Source organism: Triplophysa dalaica, chromosome 1 (genome assembly GCF_015846415.1).
Source record: "Triplophysa dalaica isolate WHDGS20190420 chromosome 1, ASM1584641v1, whole genome shotgun sequence".
NCBI classification, from domain to species: domain Eukaryota; kingdom Metazoa; phylum Chordata; class Actinopteri; order Cypriniformes; family Nemacheilidae; genus Triplophysa; species Triplophysa dalaica.
The window spans coordinates 21,210,587-21,230,248 of NC_079542.1; the positions used below are offsets into that span (position 1 = coordinate 21,210,587).

General features: G+C 37.1%; 1 protein-coding gene across 1 annotated transcript in view; it reads left to right on the top strand.

Annotated features, from left to right (window-relative positions):
* The window catches only part of rorab (RAR-related orphan receptor A, paralog b), a 45,853-nt gene that overhangs the window by 5,041 nt on the left and 21,150 nt on the right, over window positions 1-19,662 (top strand). The window contains exon 2 of the mRNA XM_056744270.1: window positions 19,144-19,173. Within this exon, the coding sequence (XP_056600248.1) occupies window positions 19,144-19,173 (30 nt within the window). The remainder of the gene's footprint in view (window positions 1-19,143; window positions 19,174-19,662) is intronic.

A 19,662-nucleotide genomic window follows, 5' to 3' on the forward strand; every position in this document is an offset into this window, starting at 1 on the left:
AAGGCATGACCAAGTAGTAACAGAGATTACATGCCGCCAATAAGATAAATAACATGATGCTATTTAGTTGGTTTAATACGAGAAAAAGGTATAGACATGTTATATAGGAAAGATAACCTTAAATAACTTTTCTTGTGATCTGATGCTAAATAAAAATAATAATTAACTTGACCTTCAAGGGGGGCAGGAAGGGCTGTTGGAGGGCAGGATGCCCCTCCAAATCTAATGGTAGGGTAAACACTGACAGAAGAATAAGTAAATTCTGATATAATTTTTGGTGAACCATCCCTTTAGGGAGTCTTATAGCTGAGACTTCAGCAGGCTTTCTAAAAGCTCCATGTTTTACACAATGCAGGGAGCATACAAACCCTAGCTGATGTTACATAACACTGCATTTCCTCAAATTCTTCACTCCAGTGGAGGTGGGGGGCCTAGGGGTAGACTACACGTCCGTCACACACACTAGCACTCAGCGGAAATTGTGCAAGGCCATCTCTGAACATCATATGTCCTCTTTATGCTGTTGTGCACTTGGGCGAATAAATTGAGGCTGAGCTAGTACTCAAATATAATGTTCAAACAGACAAAATAAAATATAACTGTTAAATGTGAATGATTTGTAAGCCATTAATTGTATTCCTATTGGCTGATTAACAGAGATGTCAAGTATTCATAATTTTTTTTAATTACGTATACATTGTTGTTAATATCAGTGTTTCATTTCAGAATCATTAAAGTTTATTATGAGCTAAAGGATTCCTGTAGCTTAACTGGTGAAGCATGACGCTAGTAATACCAAGTTTGTAGATTCAGTTTCCAGAGAACACATTTATATGGCTGCATTATAATGGCTGTGAGGCACCTTGCTCTCAAGGTATTGTTAATATATGTTCAACATAAAAAGGGATGAAGAGAGTAAATGAGGAAAGTAACTCAGTGGTAAGAGCAATGCGTTAAAAACGCAAGGTTGTGGGTTCGATCCCAGGGGATTGCACACACCTATGTATAAACGTTTAGGATATTGCAATGTAAGTCGCTTTGGATAAAAGCATCTGCCAAATGCATAAATGTAAATGTTATGTTTTGGATTGTGTCTGTGCCCAGAGAAACATGCACGAAACAGGCCATAGAGCCTTTAACACAAGGAAGGGGAATAAGAGAAGTTTTCAAGTACAAGCAACTGGTGTTTTAAAGTTGGCTATGACACAGTCTTGTCTGAAATTGTGGAAACACAGAAACATTTACACACATTTTCACACAGACAGAGAAAAACGCCCTATGTTGTTTTCTTTGTATTGCAATGGAGTGTTATTGCGGCGTTGACAGGCGTAATTGGCTACAGGTGCACCCCATCACACGCTGCCAGGCAGACTCCTTTCCTCAGCCTCAAACGGCCAGAGCATATAGGGTTCGGTGAGATGAGTTGTCTCCCTCAAACTCAGAATATATAGGATGCAGGATTCATACTGGGTTTAGAAGTGTTTTCGCACCAGGTGTCACCGTAACCTGAGCATTGCTGTCGATTCGGACGGTTCAAAAGTGTAGATCATTGAAACAATGGTGTTGTTGAGGGGCTGGCAATACGAAAGCAAGCTCCTGAATAGATATGAATCTTTACCTGTTCCTTTTAGCTTGAAACTAAATGCATTGTCCATCTGGTGGAATATTTGATTACGTGATATGCTTGAATATTGAGAATCTCCTTTTACTCTTATTTGCCAAAGTAGGTAGTTTCAGGAAATCGTTCATTTGTCACGTAAAGGCTTGTTTCTTATAAAAAGGAAGTTGTAGTACGTTTAAACGTAAAATATGAAAAGTGACTCTAACTTCTTTTAGAGTCACTTTTAAAGTGACTCTAAAAGAGGCGTTGCAAAGGCGTTGTCCATCCCTAAGCCGACGATCACCCATTTAAAATCAGTTAGACAGAGAAACTTGTTAGAATGACATTCACTTTGTGTTTTACCTTCTTGCTTAGTGAGATTCCAGAAGAAAGCTTTTCAGAGCCAGGGGGAGTTGTTCATAGCGAGTTCATCTGAATACATTACACTGTACTCAGTGTTCTCCCCGCTGGGCTGTAACCCTGGAATGAGTCCCTCTCCACAGCCTCCTGTTTCCCCCACAGCATGCGGCGAAGAACTGTTTACATTCAGATCAACTCCACACACAGGTTTCTCATGAACATGAAAATTGACCTTCCAAGAAAAGACATTTGTGCTCCGTGTTTTTTGCTAAGAAGTGTGCTGCACAGTCCCAGTCCAAACAAAAAGAATCTCTTTTCGTCGTTCGTGTGTGTCATGCCAAGCATTCAGGACAAAACATCCTTCTTGTGCAGCTGGAGTAATACACACACACACTTATTCTGGGATGGATGGCTGCACACTTTAGTGGAAAGTTAGACGTTTGTTGAGTGATGTCTGCAGCTGGCAGACAAGCTTACATTTTAAACAGCACATTGTTAATTCAGCACGGATAAGTGAGCGAATTAAACATTCAGGAAGAGTCCAGTTTTCCTTTAATGTTGTCCGTGCAGGCACACACACTGATATTAAACTGAGATTAGCGCTGTCCTTAACTTCATTTCATGGCACTGTTAATGAAGTTGAATTTGACTATGTGCTCATAAAATATTCCACACTTCTGTATTATTGGCTGCGTTGGAAAACATCAAGGCACGTACAAATCCAGTGTTTGCCTCTCTTCCTGTCTCCTCAGAGACCCTCATCTGATCAAATGTTGAAGGCAGCATAGATGTATTTTTCATTCCCTTGGATATCCCAAAATCCTGCGCGTGTGCATATGCAGGTAAAGAAATTGGACGATTAAAATTCCGTCCAAGAAAGTGGTTAGAGCAGGGTTTCTGTATGGTTTCTCAACTATAGTCATTGCATTTTTATGTAGATTTAATTATTCCTTTAAGCACTATATTTAAGCAAATATTTCTAAAATCCAATTTTTTATTGCGATTCCTATGCGAATCTTTTCCCTAGAGGTGCTTTCTTGCCTGCAAAGTCTTCGCCTTATAGGTCAGCGAGACAACAGGTCAGCTTGCTATGCATCCATTGTCTCACTCATGATTTGTTGGAAAGACTTAGATTTCTAATATGGCTTAAGTGGAGTCTTGGATAGAGGTGTTGTGGTTGCTACAAATTAACGTGTTAATGTCTTCAAATCTTTGAACCTCCACAAGAGCTGTATTTAAATGTATGAGAGATGAGCTATGGTTGAAAAAATCATAGTTAATAAATCTATACTTTGTACTGCCAATTTATTCAAGGAAAATATGTCAAACACTGCAAAAACTGCAGTTCAAAGTTTTAACCCATAATGGGCCGCCCATCTGCGTTCATGCACCATCCGCATGACGCAATTTTCACCATTAGAAGAGTCTGCATGCAGCCCATTTTTTGAGACCACGTGGAAGTGCATATATATGAGAAAAAAGTGCACTAGCCCACTATGGGTCAAAACATACAGAAAGTGTGCCGTTGTCGAAGAAGAAGAAGAATGATACAAAACCAACACGCTGAAAAACCAAGAACAGTAAGCCATACTGTTTGGTTGTTGTTCTTGTTGTCTTGCTCGTATTGTTTGCAATAGAGAATAACTTCCCTCAAACATACATTTTTAGTGGGTCTGTGTATGACGCAACTCAGCGCTTGCGCATGTGTTGAATCGGATGTCCACACTTAATCCATGATGAGTATGCTCAAGAATTTGTGCGGACACATTTGTTCATGACACGGACATGGACACAGAAAGTCAAGTACACCCGCGGCTTTAACCGTCACTGTCACGTATACAGGACACATTTGTTTGCTTCAATATTTTGCATGTAATTTCTAATTGAATCATGACCAATTTTATCAGTATAAAGTTCTTATCCTCTAAAATACACACCTGTCTAGTTTATTATAATTGTGAAGAAACAGTAATTGATCTAAAATAATGTCTCAATTATTTTTGGTTCTTATTATTTTTGCCAAGTATCATTAAAGAAAAAGGCAACATTAGGGCTGCATTCAGAAGCATGAATTTATTAAAATCATTTAAGTTTGGAATGTGAATGTAACGAGCAATGAGGGAAGAGAGCCGTGAGGGAACAACGCGAGGCCGGTGACGCGAGTGACATTGAGTGTCAACTGCACGTTGCACCGGGTCTCTCATCTCTCACAGTCAACGCGGGCAACGCACAGCTAACACTCATCATTCGCGTCAACAGCACCGCGTCGTTCCATCACGGCTCTTGTCCTGCCTTGCTCGTTACAGTGAATATTATATACATGTATATTCTCCATACATTTTGTGACAGGTTAAATAGTAGTATTGACACATGACAATATTACAAAGAACGTTGAAATCAATTTGCAGAAAATTCTGCAGAACTTGTAAGAGTAGTATGGCAGAATACTATTCTGGATGATAAATATTGTTTTGGTACCCACTGTTAAAACAATAAGCACTTCCCAGGCGCACTTTCTTTTCTTCTCATTTCACACATATAATTAAGTCTTAAAGATGTTTGTTTCACATTTAGTTCAGTTCTAATTGTTCTGTTGGTTGTATTTGGTTCTAACGTTTGTGTAGTTGAATAAAACTGAAATAGAAAGTGCTTCTGTTGTTTACGTGTTGCAAAAGGATCTATACGCTTTTGCACTGTTTCTTTATAATAAACAATTAAACATTTTATGTTACAAAATAAATTTCTTTGCTTTAAGAATAGGACAGTTGGCTATTATGTGTGGCCTCTGGCAGGCAGAGGTAAACATCTAATTATTAAACTACAGGACTGAGTCTAGACTATTTGTCTTTAGTAACAGTTTAACCACTGGTTAGGTGGGAATTTAAATATCTGACATTAAAATATCAAACCACCGTTCAATAATCTTTACTTAAAATGTACAACTTTCATTACACATGATGGTGTTCCCTGATAAGATGCAACAACCTCACCTGACATTTATGCCTAATGCTTTTGCCCTGAGAACACAGTTTAGACTTATGGATCAACCTTCGTAATATAGTTCAACACAACAGCTATTATTATAAAAACACTTCTACTTTATAAGGCACCTTTTATAGGTGTATTTTTTATATTTAGAGAATGGCATATAGAGCCACTGGTAGAGAAAACAAGTCAGAAACTCTAAAGACATCCTGTCCATGTCTTGCACACAATATAGATCCATTTGATGAAAAGTTATGTCAGGAGAACAACAGACCTCAATACAAAAGCACACAGTACATGTGTTTGGAGTGTTGGTAAAGACTAAAGGAGAGGTTAAGGCGTGCCGTTGGCCGCCTCCAAACAGGGCAAACCTGTTGTCTGAACCAGTGCATCGCTTTAAACTGTTTGTTGTGTGTATGCAACCCCACACCGTCCTGTCTCATCATGACTTTACATATGGAAATGCTCTCATTCATTTTTGTTAATGAAAATAGAACTCAAACAGTGAGATCAGATTGTTGTTTCTCTGCATGACTGCATTAGTGTGCTGAATAAGTGTAAAGTCTTTGATGAATTCGAGAGAGAGAGCAGCGCTATAGGAAGCAGGGAGAAATGACTGTGGCCCAGGGAAATCTACATCCAAAAAAAGACTTATGTGGAATTTAAAAACGGAGATGACGTCAATAAAGCTGTTCCATTTTTCCATTCAACTCAGACTGTGTCCTTTTAAACACAGCAGCCTGTAGGACTGAATCCAAACCTAGCAACTACAAGTCTCTGTTTAAATGTGGTTATAAACACATATGCATCCACCTTCGCTGACTAGTTTGTCAGATAAACATCTGTCAAGTGAGATGCTTATTCATTATGTTGGCACTGTGAGGTGTCTAGTTGAGTTGGGATGTTATGGCCGGCTATGTGTTGGTGTGTTATTTGGTCACTCCATTAGCTGCTCTCAGTCACACCATTTGCCTCTCAATGGGTGAACCGATACACTTATTTTCCTGCTTTTTTTTCTTTTTAGAGCCACTGCTGGGTGCTTATAATAATATAATAACTGATCAGAGCAGTTTTGTGTTTTAAAGCAACACTCAGCATGCCGGAGCCAGCCTTCTGGACGGGGTTGGTTCATTTTCTCAAAAAGTAGACCCTTTTTGTCGTTTCCCCCACATTTATTATTTAATTTTGAGGCTCAAAAACTTGTATGCTCTAACTCTCAGAGGACCACTACGAATCCAACTGCTCATTACAAATAGTTAGAAGAACTCCTCGTTCTTTATTAAGTGTCCATTTGGTAAGTTTTACTTTGAGGTGTTAATTAAAACATTGCTAACAAACATGCACTAACAAAGTTAACCTGGGCAGTTTTAACACATGACTCCAGCAGTGTTTCCCACAGGATTTTGACAGACATGTGGTGCTGGTGACGTCACGAGCTATTTAGCATATTTGTGTCACGTTTGCATCGTGTTAGTGTTGGCACTTGATATCTGTTTATCTTCTACTCTCTGATCTGTCACATTATATTGTATTTTACAACTGAATGCAACCAGCAGTCACTTTAACTGCTGCTTAAATCCTGATTCATAAATGTGACAACATCGGACAAAATCATTATACACTTCATCTACATTATAGAGCGGCTATGTGCTGTTTGACCTTTCTCGACAATCTGTTGCTGTATTATGAAAACTTCTTCGATTTTAAATGGAAGTCATCGTTAAATACAGTACATCAAGCTAACTACACATGCAGAAGAGAGGCAGAATGCTCGCACACATATGGAGCTCACCGGATGAGAGTGGATGCGATCACGGAAAAAGAGGACGTGCACGCACGCGACCACGCGCCACTCACACCAAACAAGTCAGGAAAGACAGAAGATGCGCAAGTGATGTTTGTCCACTAGTTAATCTATTACAGATACAGTCATTATCACGATGGATACAAAATTACAAAATGTAATAACAAGTACACTTGGGTGGCCATTAATATACCTAGGCGGACTGTCTAAGTAGATGCATTGAATGGGAAATGCTGTCCAGTATAACCTGAGGTAATCCCTTTCTTGGCCGTAGCCAGGGTTTGAAAATTAGTGAAGTCTGTGGTGTCAATAATTATACCTAATATTACCAATATATGCTATAAATCATTCAACTTTAATAAATATAATGAATAATGAAGTTAACAAAAGGATACACTTATTATTATCTTATAAACAGGGCTTGATGCTGTGGCTAGTGGTTTTCCAAAATGACTAATTGCTCCGAGCGGTTCTTGAACCAGCATCTGTCCGGTACGGGAGACGAGTGCTCTAACGAGGAGGATAAGCATCTGTCGATAGGGTCAGGGAGTCAGGTTAACTTGCACACCTCTCTCTCACTGGTCTCTGTTACACTAGCCACCCTGCATTTTCAGTGTCAACAATTTTGTTTTTTGGAAAATTATTTTATATGACTAAAGTTGACAATGGCATGCTGTGATATAATGTTCCCGTACGTTGTTGAAAAATAAATGCCTGTACGATATGATATGTGAAGTGAAATTTTTGAGTTTTGCACTAATTTTTTGTGTGCTTACGACGCCCATGATCCTATTTATTGTCAGTTATTTAAAAGGACTCTTTTTTTGTGTGTGTGAAAAATTAAATAATTTAAATTCTTGAACTTTGACAGTGAGTGGTGGGTCATTTGTACAACCGGATCCCCCCTGGCTACGGGCCTGCTATATAGTTTTGTAAACTAATGTCTCTAAAATAATTTCATTTGGTAAATTAACTCTTAACTGGACGAATTCTATTCACGCTGCTACTTACAACCACACTCTGTAAGTTCTGTGTTCGAGTGGGTACTCACAGCCCCAGCCATCCCCTGCCTGCGGAAGAGTTTCCAAACAACGTTTCTGCATTCGTTCCATCGTTTCTGTTCCATCAGCTTTGTCAACAAATTCACGTGTGTTGTGCTGCCCATGGGGAAGCTTATACAGCGACAGTATTTACGACACTAGTAATAGACAATTGCGCTTATCAACCAGATGAGGGAACCTGTGAGCAAATGTTGTCTTTCTTCTGCAGAACACAAAAGAAGATATTTTGAAGAACTGGGGTAACCACTAACCACACAACCTTGGCTTCTATTGACTTCCATTGGATGGACACAAAACCACAAATACATTTCTCAAAATATCAACATGAGGGTGAATAAATGATGACAGGTAGACCATCCCTTTAAGGAACAGTGTCTGACATTAAAAACATCAGGTCCTTAAATTTGTTGTGACAGTCTCCTTTTTCAATTTTTTTGTGAGAGTGGACAGCACCGTTACACAATCACAGTGCTAAAATATTTAGTTTGATGATTATTAGGTACACATCGAGATTTCGTCTGAGATTTATAGAGCATGTGCACTGAGAGGAGATACTAGTCAGATTGTTGTTAGTGGAAACCTCGCGGTGGCTGAAATTAGTAATTTGACAGATGCAGCATTCGGATGGGAGGGAGCAGTGAGTAGAGCCGTGAGCTTATGTAAAATGATGCTAATCCTTAGTGATTGGGATTATATAAAGTCTATATTCAGAGTGTATTTTATTCTCTGCCTCTCTCTCTCTCTTTCTCTCAGGATTTTTTCTCTCCGCCTCTCCTTCTGCGCATTCATCTTTTGTACTCGTATATGAAAACATTATCGCCAGGAGACATCCTCTTTTTAACATGCTTCTCCCGTTATGTTTTATGCATTTTTCTCATGATGTTGAACAAGATACATATTTTATAGATACAATTTAAAATTTATTGTAAATGTAAATTGTGTGAAGCCTAAAGATGCACTAGAAACTTCTCCTGTGTGCCACATGAGGGCAGTAAACTTAAAAAAAAACCTCAAAAACCTCACGTCCTCTTCTTCCTCGCAGTAAAATGAGATCAATTCTGTTAGTGGTGTTGTGATAACATGTCATGGGATATTCATGCAGCATGCGTAAGCGTCCATACTTTCATTTTCCCACTATGCGTTTGTATGTTACCAGACGGTTTAATAAACATTGACAAAACAGCAGTCGCCTCTATTCATGCTATAAATAATTTAATACTGTTTAACTGAGGAAGATAATACACCTTTATGTTTTGCAATATCCTGCTGTTGCGCAAGAACCTCTAAATTCACATATTCCAAAATCCCTGGAAACCAGATTTTAATAATCCCTTTGGAGGTTTAAACCCTGTTATCCTGCTGCTAATACACACACTCTGTGATCTCTTTATGTGATCTCCCGCTCTCTCTCCCTTTGGTGCACAACCATCATTTTCCTATCACGCAGTAGGGGCCAATAGCCCCTTCAGTAGGCCCGGTAGGGACACGTCAACATGCTTTTCGCTTTCAGAGATTAACATGTAGTGATTGGTGGTTAACGGTGATGTAGAGTGGTAAACCGGGCCGGTTTTGACCGCTTTTCATTCTTAGTTTCCTTGCCCTTTTCTGCCCCTCCTTGAATGTGTTTGTTGTTCTTTGTAGCCCAGGACTGCTCTACTAACCCAATTTGGCATAATCTCTGTGCTGTAATACACAGTGGGAGTGTTTGGGTAAATGCTGTCTGGATCTCTGTGGGTGTGTGTCTGTGTTTGCGCATGCTCGTATGTTTGTGTGTGCTTGTTACGTAAATGTGATCATCTTCTCTTCTAAGCTTGTCAGCCATTGCCAGAAATAGACTGATGGAAAAATACCAAAGAAAGAGTGTGAAGAAGGTGAAAGAGAGAAAGAAGGAATCGGAGAGGCGATTAGATATGATGTGAAACACTAACTGCCATCACACTGATTGATGTTCAGCAGGGCTCAACGCTAAGTATTCTTTCTACTGGCCCGGTCGGGCAAGTGATTCAAATTTTTACTGGCCTTGCCAAAATTTTCACTTGCCCCACCAGTAGTAAATTAATTTTATTGTCCAGTTAATTTTCTTTTTTTTTTGTTTTAATTACAGGATGTAATCTTAATAAATAACATTACTAATATACTATAAAACTATTAGCCCAACACACAGAAAATTCAAATATTGAAGACAACTAACCAGGAAGTGATAAAATAAGAACAAGTAATCAAAGTATTTAGTAGCAAATATACAAGTACAAATGAAGAGTTTGGTTCCAAAACGAGATAACACTATTATAAATATTTTCAAAAATCATGTTTTTATTATGTTATTGTGTTTTTATTGTGTTTTATTGTGTTAATTAGCTGTATTTATTTGTATAGCTTAAATCAAACAAACTGCAGTTTAATATTAATTGGAATACACAATAAAATAAAAATAAAAAAATTAAATAATTCTTCAAGAGATTGCATGCGTTTTATTTCTAAACAGTTTACGTTCATTGAAGACATAATGGATAACTTTAGCAAGGATACCTGCTAATATGGGCAATTTCAAAACAGTTTGTTTAAGAGTAAAAAGACGCGAATGAGAACTCAATTCAGTATTTTGCACATTGTCTGAGTTCTGGCTTTCCGGCCACGTGCATATTTCAAACACCCCTTGAGAACAGAATCAGTATCTCTTTTGGGTCTTTCTGAGAATATTTAAATAGGTAAGGCATAAACATTTAGACATTTTTAACCTTCGTTACTATACAGCTCGGGTCCGAAGGTCTCTGATGCTGGCCCCGGCCATCGGGCAGTCCTTATTGTCGAGCCCTGTTCACTGTTATTCATTTCTTCTGGTCTAAGCTCAACTGCTACAAGCTTTATCTCAATGCTGATGCTTTAACCAGATGCAATGCTTTAGCTCAATGCTGATGCTTGAACTCGAAGCCGGTGCTTTATTTCAAAGTCAATGCTTTATCTCAACGTCCATGCCTTTACTCAACACTAATGCTGTAACTCAATGGAGATGCTTTGACTCAACGCTGATGCTTCGACTCAACGCAGATGCTTTAACTCAATGCTGATGCTTTAACTCAACGCAGATGCTTTAACTCAATGCTGATGCTTTAACTCAATGCTGATTCTTTAACTCAATGCTGAAGCTTTAACTCAATGCTGATGCTTTAACTCAATGCTGATGCTTTAACTCAATGCTGATGCTTTAACTCAATGCTGATTCTTTAACTCAATGCTGAAGCTTTAACTCAATGCTGATGCTTTAACTCAATGCTGATGCTTTAACTCAATGCTGATGCTTTAACTCAATGCTGATGCTTTAACTCAATGCTGATGCTTTAACTCAATGCTGATGCTTGAACTCAAAGCCGGTGCTTTATCTCAAAGTCAGTGCTTTATCTCAACGTCGTTGCCTTTACTCAACACTAATGCTGTAACTCAATGCAGATGCTTTGACTCAACGCTGATGCTTCGACTCAACGCAGATGCTTTAACTCAACGCGGATGCTTTAACTCAATGCTGATGCTTTAACTCAATGCTGATGCTTTAACTCAATGCTGATGCTTTAACTCAATGCTGATGCTTTAACTCAATGCTGATGCTTTAACTCAATGCTGATGCTTGAACTCAAAGCCGGTGCTTTATCTCAAAGTCAGTGCTTTATCTCAACGTCGATGCCTTTACTCAACACTAATGCTGTAACTCAATGCAGATGCTTCGACTCAACGCTGATGCTTCGACTCAACGCAGATGCTTTAACTCAATGCTGATGCTTTAACTCAGTGCTGATGCTTTAACTCAATGCTGATGCTTTAACTCAATGCTGATGCTTTAACTCAATGCCGATGCTTTAACTCAGTGCTGATGCTTTAACTCAATGCCGATGCTTTAACTCAATGCTGATGCTTTAACTCAATGCTGATGCTTTAACTCAATACTGATGCTTTAACTCAATGCCGATGCTTTAACTCAACGCTGATGCTTTAACTCAACGCTGATGCTTTAACTCAATACCAATAATTTAGCTCAACGCCGATGCTTAAACTCAATGCGATGCTTTTGCTCAACTCTGATGCTTTAGCTCAATACCAATGCTTTAGCTCAACATCAAAGTTGTTGAGCTAAAGTAGGATAATACATAATAATGTATTATCCTACTTAATGATGTGTTTGTTATGACATACCTCCTGTAATTTTAAATCAATTGGACTATTACACACTTAGATATGGGTGTTTATATGTTCACACTGTCTGGTGCCTGTTACACCTTCTAGAAAGGCCAGAAACCTGGTAATCGATGATCGGCTAAACTTCACGGATAACGTTGCCAGCACCACCCTGTCCTGTAGAGTCATCCTCTACAACATTAGGATAATTAGACCTTTCCTGTCCTAGCATGCTACACAAGTACTTATCAGGCTCTTTTCCTGTCCAGACTGGACTATTGCAATGCGTTTCTGGCTGGACTCCCAGTTTGCACAACCGAACTTCTACAGATAATCCAGAAACCAGAATGCAGCGTGAGTGGTTATCAATGAGCACACGTCACTCCTCTCCACATTAGGTTACATTTGCTCCCTAGTCGTTTGCATCAATTCAAAGCTCTTCTCTTGGCCTACAAGACCACCACTGGTTCGGCAGTGGCACCCCCATTTCTTCACTCGCTTATACAGATTTATGTACCCGCCAGATCCCTGCCGTCTGCAAACGAACAACGTCTTGTGGTGCCATCCCAAAATGGGAAGAAATCAATGCGCTGGGCTATGTGAGATGCACTTATGCATTTTGTTGTCTTTGTGTTGTTCCAATTGCTTCTATTGTTTACCTCATTTTTAAGTCGCTTTGGATAAAAGCATCTGTTAAGTTACTAAATGTAATACTAAATGTATTGTCAATATTTTTTGTAAACTATGTAAAAACTCAATACATGTCCTAGAGTATTTATTTTGTAAAATCTTGTCCTTTAAGTTTAATGTAAAATGTATTAATTAAAAATTGTAATAAATGTTTGCTCCTGTTAAGCTCCTTTTAAGCTCTGTATGTTCTCCATTTAAGCTCATCCCCATTGTAAGTCTATGTAAACAGTAAACATACTTCACAGATGGTTTTCACTTTAAGTTAAAATTTATAAAATGATTAATAAATTATTTATACATCAAGATGACGAAATCGAGATGGAAATAGTTTTTGCCCAGTGATGAAAGAGGCATGCTATCAGAGCCATCAGAAACCACATCTCATATATCTCAGGTCTGTCCAAAAAATATAAATAAGCTCTCATAAGATACAAATAAGTTCACATTCATTTAATGAGAGGCTACATAATTGTGGTCCGGACTGTGAGTCATGTTTTGTGTTTTACTGTTCTTTACATCTTAATGTAAAAAAAAACACCCAGTAAAAATAAAACATTAATATTAAAATAAAATGTATTTTAGCGGTCTGTTTTTTTTTATTGACTCTTTGCCTTAAAATAGAACATATTTCAATTATTCTTTAAAAAGTTTATATAAAAAAAAAATCGTATTAAAAACATGATGTGAGCGTAATGGGAACAGGGGTGTGCTTAAAGGGTACATAAATGAACCCAATAAGCACAGCCAAACTTTTAAAATTTAATGATGTATATTTTAATTCAAATGCTTTTTGTCTTTTTTATTGTATGAGAGATTCATATTTTATTTGAATATAACTTTTTGCATTAAATTCAAAATCTTGTGCACTAAACACTTCTTAATGTAGATTTTGGTGAGCTTAATAGGTTTTGTTTTGTTTTGTTGATTAATTCTTTGGGCTTTTTTCAGTGGCAAGAGCAATATTAACTGCAGCAATATTAATATTAACTGAAGGCTGTTTACAGTTACCAAGCATTATTCCAGTTTTGCAGATTAATATAGAATCCGGTGAATGGTGCATTTACTAAACAGCTTCAAAAGTTGCTCATCCAATCAAAATTGTAGTGTTTTATGTTTTTTGCCCCATTTGTGATTGACATTGATAAATTCATGGGCTTATCGGTATGTATATGTCTGTGTGTTTGCGCTCAAGGGAGTGTGTACAGCCCAGACTAGAGCTCTGTATGTGTAATGTGGAAAGCCTGTCAGAGATATCAGTGTGATCTAAAACTGGAGTGAATACCAGTCATCATTGTAACTGACAGCAGAGTTAAGAGTTTAAAATAAGACATGACAGACTCAAGTGTGAGAAAGAAAGTGAGAGAGAGTGAGAGAGAGAGAGTGAGAGAGAGAGGGAGAAAGGAGATTTACCACTGCATTTCTGTCGACTGTTCCATCTCATAATCTAAATGTGTCGGTAATGTCCTCTGAACATTTGACACCCGTTTGGCCCCTGTGACCCCAGTGTTGGATTGAATGAGGTGCCTCTTTTGTTCTGACAAGAAGAAACTGAAAGAATTAGATCATTGTTTTCCCAAAAGAGCAGAATATGTACTAGCATGAGAATGTTAGTATAATATGGCTATTATTATATTAATGTGGAATGCTTTGGTGCAAATGATATTTCAATAGTTAACCCTAACCATAATGTCCCACTTTTTTATTATGTCGTATATATTTGAATTTATTTGTGTTTGTAAAATAGATGCTTATTCCGGGTTGCTTGTCACTACTGATTTTTCAAAAATTTAGAATTTGTCTTTTTAAATTTATTCACTTCAAATGTTTGAAGTGCGGATATTCCATGTAGATTTTTGCCATGCAGCGATGTCTTCTTTTTAGCACTATAGAGTTGAATGAGCAACATAAGCTTGTGGGAGTTGTTTTGTTTGTTTGTCTCTGTGTGGAGCATCTTTTTGATGGTGGTTTTGTTTTTTTGATGTGACTTATGAAGTATTTATAGCCCTACGAAAAGTGTGTCCCACACATTTACTGCTGCTTCCTAAATTACAAAAGCTGTCAGAATATAAATCTTAAATCTTTCTTGATCTTAAAGCATTTGATAGAGTCATTGATTCTTATACTTGCTGAGAAAACTTTCCCAGCCTGTGGCACAATAGCCTAGTATTTTAAGCCTGACCAATGAATAAAATATTGAATTGTCCAGTGTTTCCAGAATAAAAATCTCAAATATTTAAGTTAACGTTTTCTTTGTATTTTATATAGTCACCTCACCTGAATGAAGATATCTGTTTCAAAGTATAGTCCAACTCTTGAGTGTGAGTCATAAGCTCTTAAATCGGTTTATAGAGTCACTGTGTCAAACTCTCATTAGTTTTCTGACACCAACTGACTCTGACAATCGATTACCTCTGATAGCAGAGGCCTGAAAGCCTCTCAGTGTGTAAGAGGGATCTCAAGCAGCCTCACATGAACCCATTCAACTCTTCAGAACTCAGACTATAACAATCACATGAGCTGAAGTCGTGGTTTGCTTAACATCAGAGAGTAAAGTATCAGGCCTTTAAGTTAAGAGTTAAAAATGTGAAGAACCGTCTGTCTTTTTCACTCTGACAGGAAAACTAACGTATAAGAATCAATAGCACATACAGTGGCAAGAAAAGTATGTGAACCCTTTGGAATTTCATGGTTTTCTGAATAAATTTATCATAAAATCTGATCTGATCTTCATCTAAGTCAAGGGTATTGACAAATATAATGTGTCTAAAAATAATAACACAACATTTTTTTTTAGAATTGTTGATTTACATAAAGCTGGCAAGGGTTACAAAGTTATTTCAAAGACTTTAGAAATTAACCAGTTAGGCAAACAATCTACAAATGGAGAAACTTTGGGACTGTTGCTACTCTACCAAGAAGTGGGCGCTCAGTCAAAATGACACCAAGAGCACAACGAAGATTTGGATTGGCCAAGTCAGAGCCCATACCTCAACCCAATAGAGATGGTATGGATTGACTTGAAGAGGGACATACACATGAAACGTCCAAAGAATATGACAAGAGCTAAAGCAGTTCTGCCAGGAAGAATGGGCTTAAATTCCTCAACGATGTGGAGGTCTGATCTACAGCTACAGGAAGCGCCTGGTTGAGGTTATTGCTGCCAATGAGGGTCTACCAGTTATTAATTCTAAGGGTTCACAAATTGTATTATTAGATCATTAGATCACATCACATTTTATGACAAATTTATTCCGAAAAAAATCAAATACCAAAAGATCAACATACTTTTCTTGTCACTGTATTAAACGTATTGCTATGGATAGAATTGATAAATATATTATTAAATGACTGCGGGATCCCCTTGAGAATGTAAACAAGCTTTATTGGATGCACAATTAGATAATGCCTTAACCTTTGGTTTAACTAGTATGGTGTGATTCACCATGTGAGCAATTTTACGTTCATCCCTAGGGCAGTTTCTGTGCCATCCCACGATGACTAATCCCTGAAACAGACAGAAAGCACACATGTTCTCCTCTAAAAGCCAGCCTAAAAAATTTAATAATCCAGTATGCCCCCGCGTCCCGCCAACTGACACACATTTTAAAATCCATTGAGCTTTGTCCTCTCAGTCTGAGGTCAATGCTACAAAATTCAATCAAAATCTGTTTAATGTCCCGGTATTTAGAAAATGTGTGGCTGCACGATATTTGAGAAAAATATGGTATACAATAACTTTATAATGCAATATGGAATACGAAGATGCTTAAGGTTTTGATTATATTAAAATATATACTTAAATTATAATCAAATATATTAAAAGAACAGTAAAATTATATAAATAACATGCCCATGTTTCATTATTTCAGGAGAAAGAGACCGTCAGTCTTTGTCTCGCCAGCTATCTGCGTCAACCTAAAACCTTATACTTTTTTTCAATTTACTTATGCAAACTATTGCAGCATGCATACTGTAATATATGTACTGTATATGTATATAGATAGAATGTACTTTTTTCAGGGAACAAACCCATATGTCGGACCTTTGCCTTCCGTAATGTTTCAGCATTATTACAGTCTAATCTGCTCAACCCTCCAGCCTCTCTGTTCTCAGGAGCTAAACTCAGCAGCATGGAAGGAGAATTACAGGGAAATTTCAATGTGAACAGACAGAAACAAAGACACTCAGGGGGAGGCTGCTCAGAACTGAGGCTGAGGAGTTAAACCAATTAGAAATGGGTGGAAAGAACAACGGCCGGAGATTTGCTGTCATTTTGCCGATGAGCATCATCAGATCAGAAGCTTCTTCTCACTTAGCCTTGCAGAGATGAGGAGACAAAGAGGAGAGGCTTTCTTCACGCCTCTCCTGTTTCATTTCATAAATAGATGGATAAATAAAGGTTCGCAGTCAGCTACTCTCTTTTCATCATTCTTGTTTCAGCTGCAGAGGAATAATAAATGTGCCTCTTCAAAAGCAGCAAGCCAGAACGTTTGTTCTGGTCCAGCTGAAAATGAAAGAGAGCTAAGAAAAGAGAAATATCTTCTCATCAGTTTAATGAATATACTGGTTGAAGCATCAAGAGGCTATATGCTCTTGCTCAAGTACCCTCAGTCAATTTACACATACTATGCGTACACAGAGATTGTATCTTTTTCACATGCATGGCAAAATAAATCCATACACAACCTTTATTTAAGTTGGAATGTCTGAAGTTTATTAAACACATATTATAACAAAAAGTTAAATTAGTTATAGCTTGTTACTCCTTTGATTGTTGGCTTAGGTTGGATTTGTTTTTTTTAATGGGGAGACTTATTGACAAACAGATGGAAATTAATTTGTCACAGATTGCTTGTTAATGCTACGTTGATTGGCACCAGTTGTATCTTGTTTCGACGGTATCGTAAAACATTATAGATTGTATTTCTCTCAGATGGACACTTTGCATTACAATAACTGCCTTGGCCGTTGTACAATATCCCTGATTAAAGGGAGTGGATGGATTAATGGTGATTGGCTGCACTGAATGTAAAGTCATATTATGGTTTGGGATTACGGAGTGACCTAAAATCTTTCACTTGACTGTATACATTATGTTGTAAATTTGCGCCATTTCATTATTAGTGGTTAAGCAATAAATCAGTCTGGCAGATTCATCAGGTGATGCGTGACATTACTACAACAAGTCGGCTGTCACTTTTAGGATTATTGCTGGGGTTAGACAAGGCTGTATACTAGGTTTGCTGGATTATGATAAAAAAAAATAATCACAGATATTATGGCCAATGTTAATATCACAGTTACAGTGCTCCCGGAAAGTATTCACAGCGCTTCACTATTTCCACATTTTGTAATGTTACAGCCTTATTCAAAAATGGATTTAATTCATCATTTGAAAGAAGTTACATGTGCTTTTTTCGTTTTTTATTTATAATACATTTGCAAAGATTTCAAACAAACTTCCTTCACGTTGTCATTATGGGGTATTGTTTGTAGAATTTTGGGGAAAATAATGAATTGAATCCATTTTGGAATAAGGCTGTAACATAACAAATGTGGAAAAAGTGAAGCGCTGTGAATACTTTTCGGATGCAGTGTATATAAAACAGTTAAGCACTGACTTTTAATTGACATTATTTAATGATAAATAAATAACTCACTAATAAAATAACAACGGATTCAGCTAAATAAGGAAAAACTTAAAATGTAGATAAAATAAGGAATCAATATATATATATATATATATATATATATATATATATATATATATATATATATATATATATATAAATAACACAATAATAAAAAAATAATGACAGTAAAATAAATTATGAACAATGCTGATCATCGCTATTGAAAACTCACAAACACACATTCAACATTTCGATAAACTACATTAAACTGGTCTGTCGAAACATGCCATAATCCTGAACCATTGTAAAGGAAATAGAAAACACAATAATCGTTTTACCTTGATTATTGTTTTCATGCACAGCCCTATGAACGTGACCCACGTGGGCCCTGATGTTTTATTATTTTGGATTGAAAAACTTTTGGTTTTGGTTTCTTTATTAAAATATATTTCTTATTAAATCTGTTAAAGAGCAAAACACAATATTTTTTTAGTTGAAAGCAGAAAACGACACACAAGGTCACTTGTTCTTAACAATTTTCAAAGTTTTTAAGGTTCTAATTAACACTTGAAACAGTCAAAAGTTAAAGTTAATACATAAAAATTGTGTAATAATTTATTCATCCTTGAGTAAATGTTTTAGATCTACAGTATATGATTTTTTTTCATTGGAACAAAAATATGTCTGGTAGGATGTTGGTAATTACAATTGATTCACTGGTGACTATAAAAAAAACACTTAAACTTTGGTCCTGACCAAAATGCGATTTTTATTTTCCATGTTTGTGATTTTGCAGTATAACCCAAGCCACATGCTCTGTTTAATGTTTTATTTCTTTTTCAGATGTATCCCCAGCAAAGAAAGCACACACATGTAAGTATGTCTTATTGTCAAAACACATTCCGTGGCCACAGATGTTTAAGGGCATCAGCATGTGTAAAAATGAAGATGCTATAAAATGGCTAAAGACACTGAAGTTCTAAAGAGGATGCTGACACTCATGTTGATACTCTTATCAGCCTCAAGTCTTTTTTTCACTTTACAGAGGAAAGTGACAAGATGCATGCTTTTATGTTCAAGAAAGCACACACAGATCAGATGACAATAATTACATTGGTATAAATAGTGCTGTGTTCCACCGATTCCCATCGCTTCTTCAATGCGGTTTGATTTTCTGATAATTCACGATTCCTATAAATCGTAAAGGTGTTAAAGTAACTGTAAGATGCTTAGGAGATATGCAATGCTGTTTCTTCATATACCACTTTATACAATTGTGTTTTTGTGGTTGAACTGATCTTTCTCACCTCCTCTCACACAGCACACACTAACTCACACACACCAAACATTAGAAGAAAAATT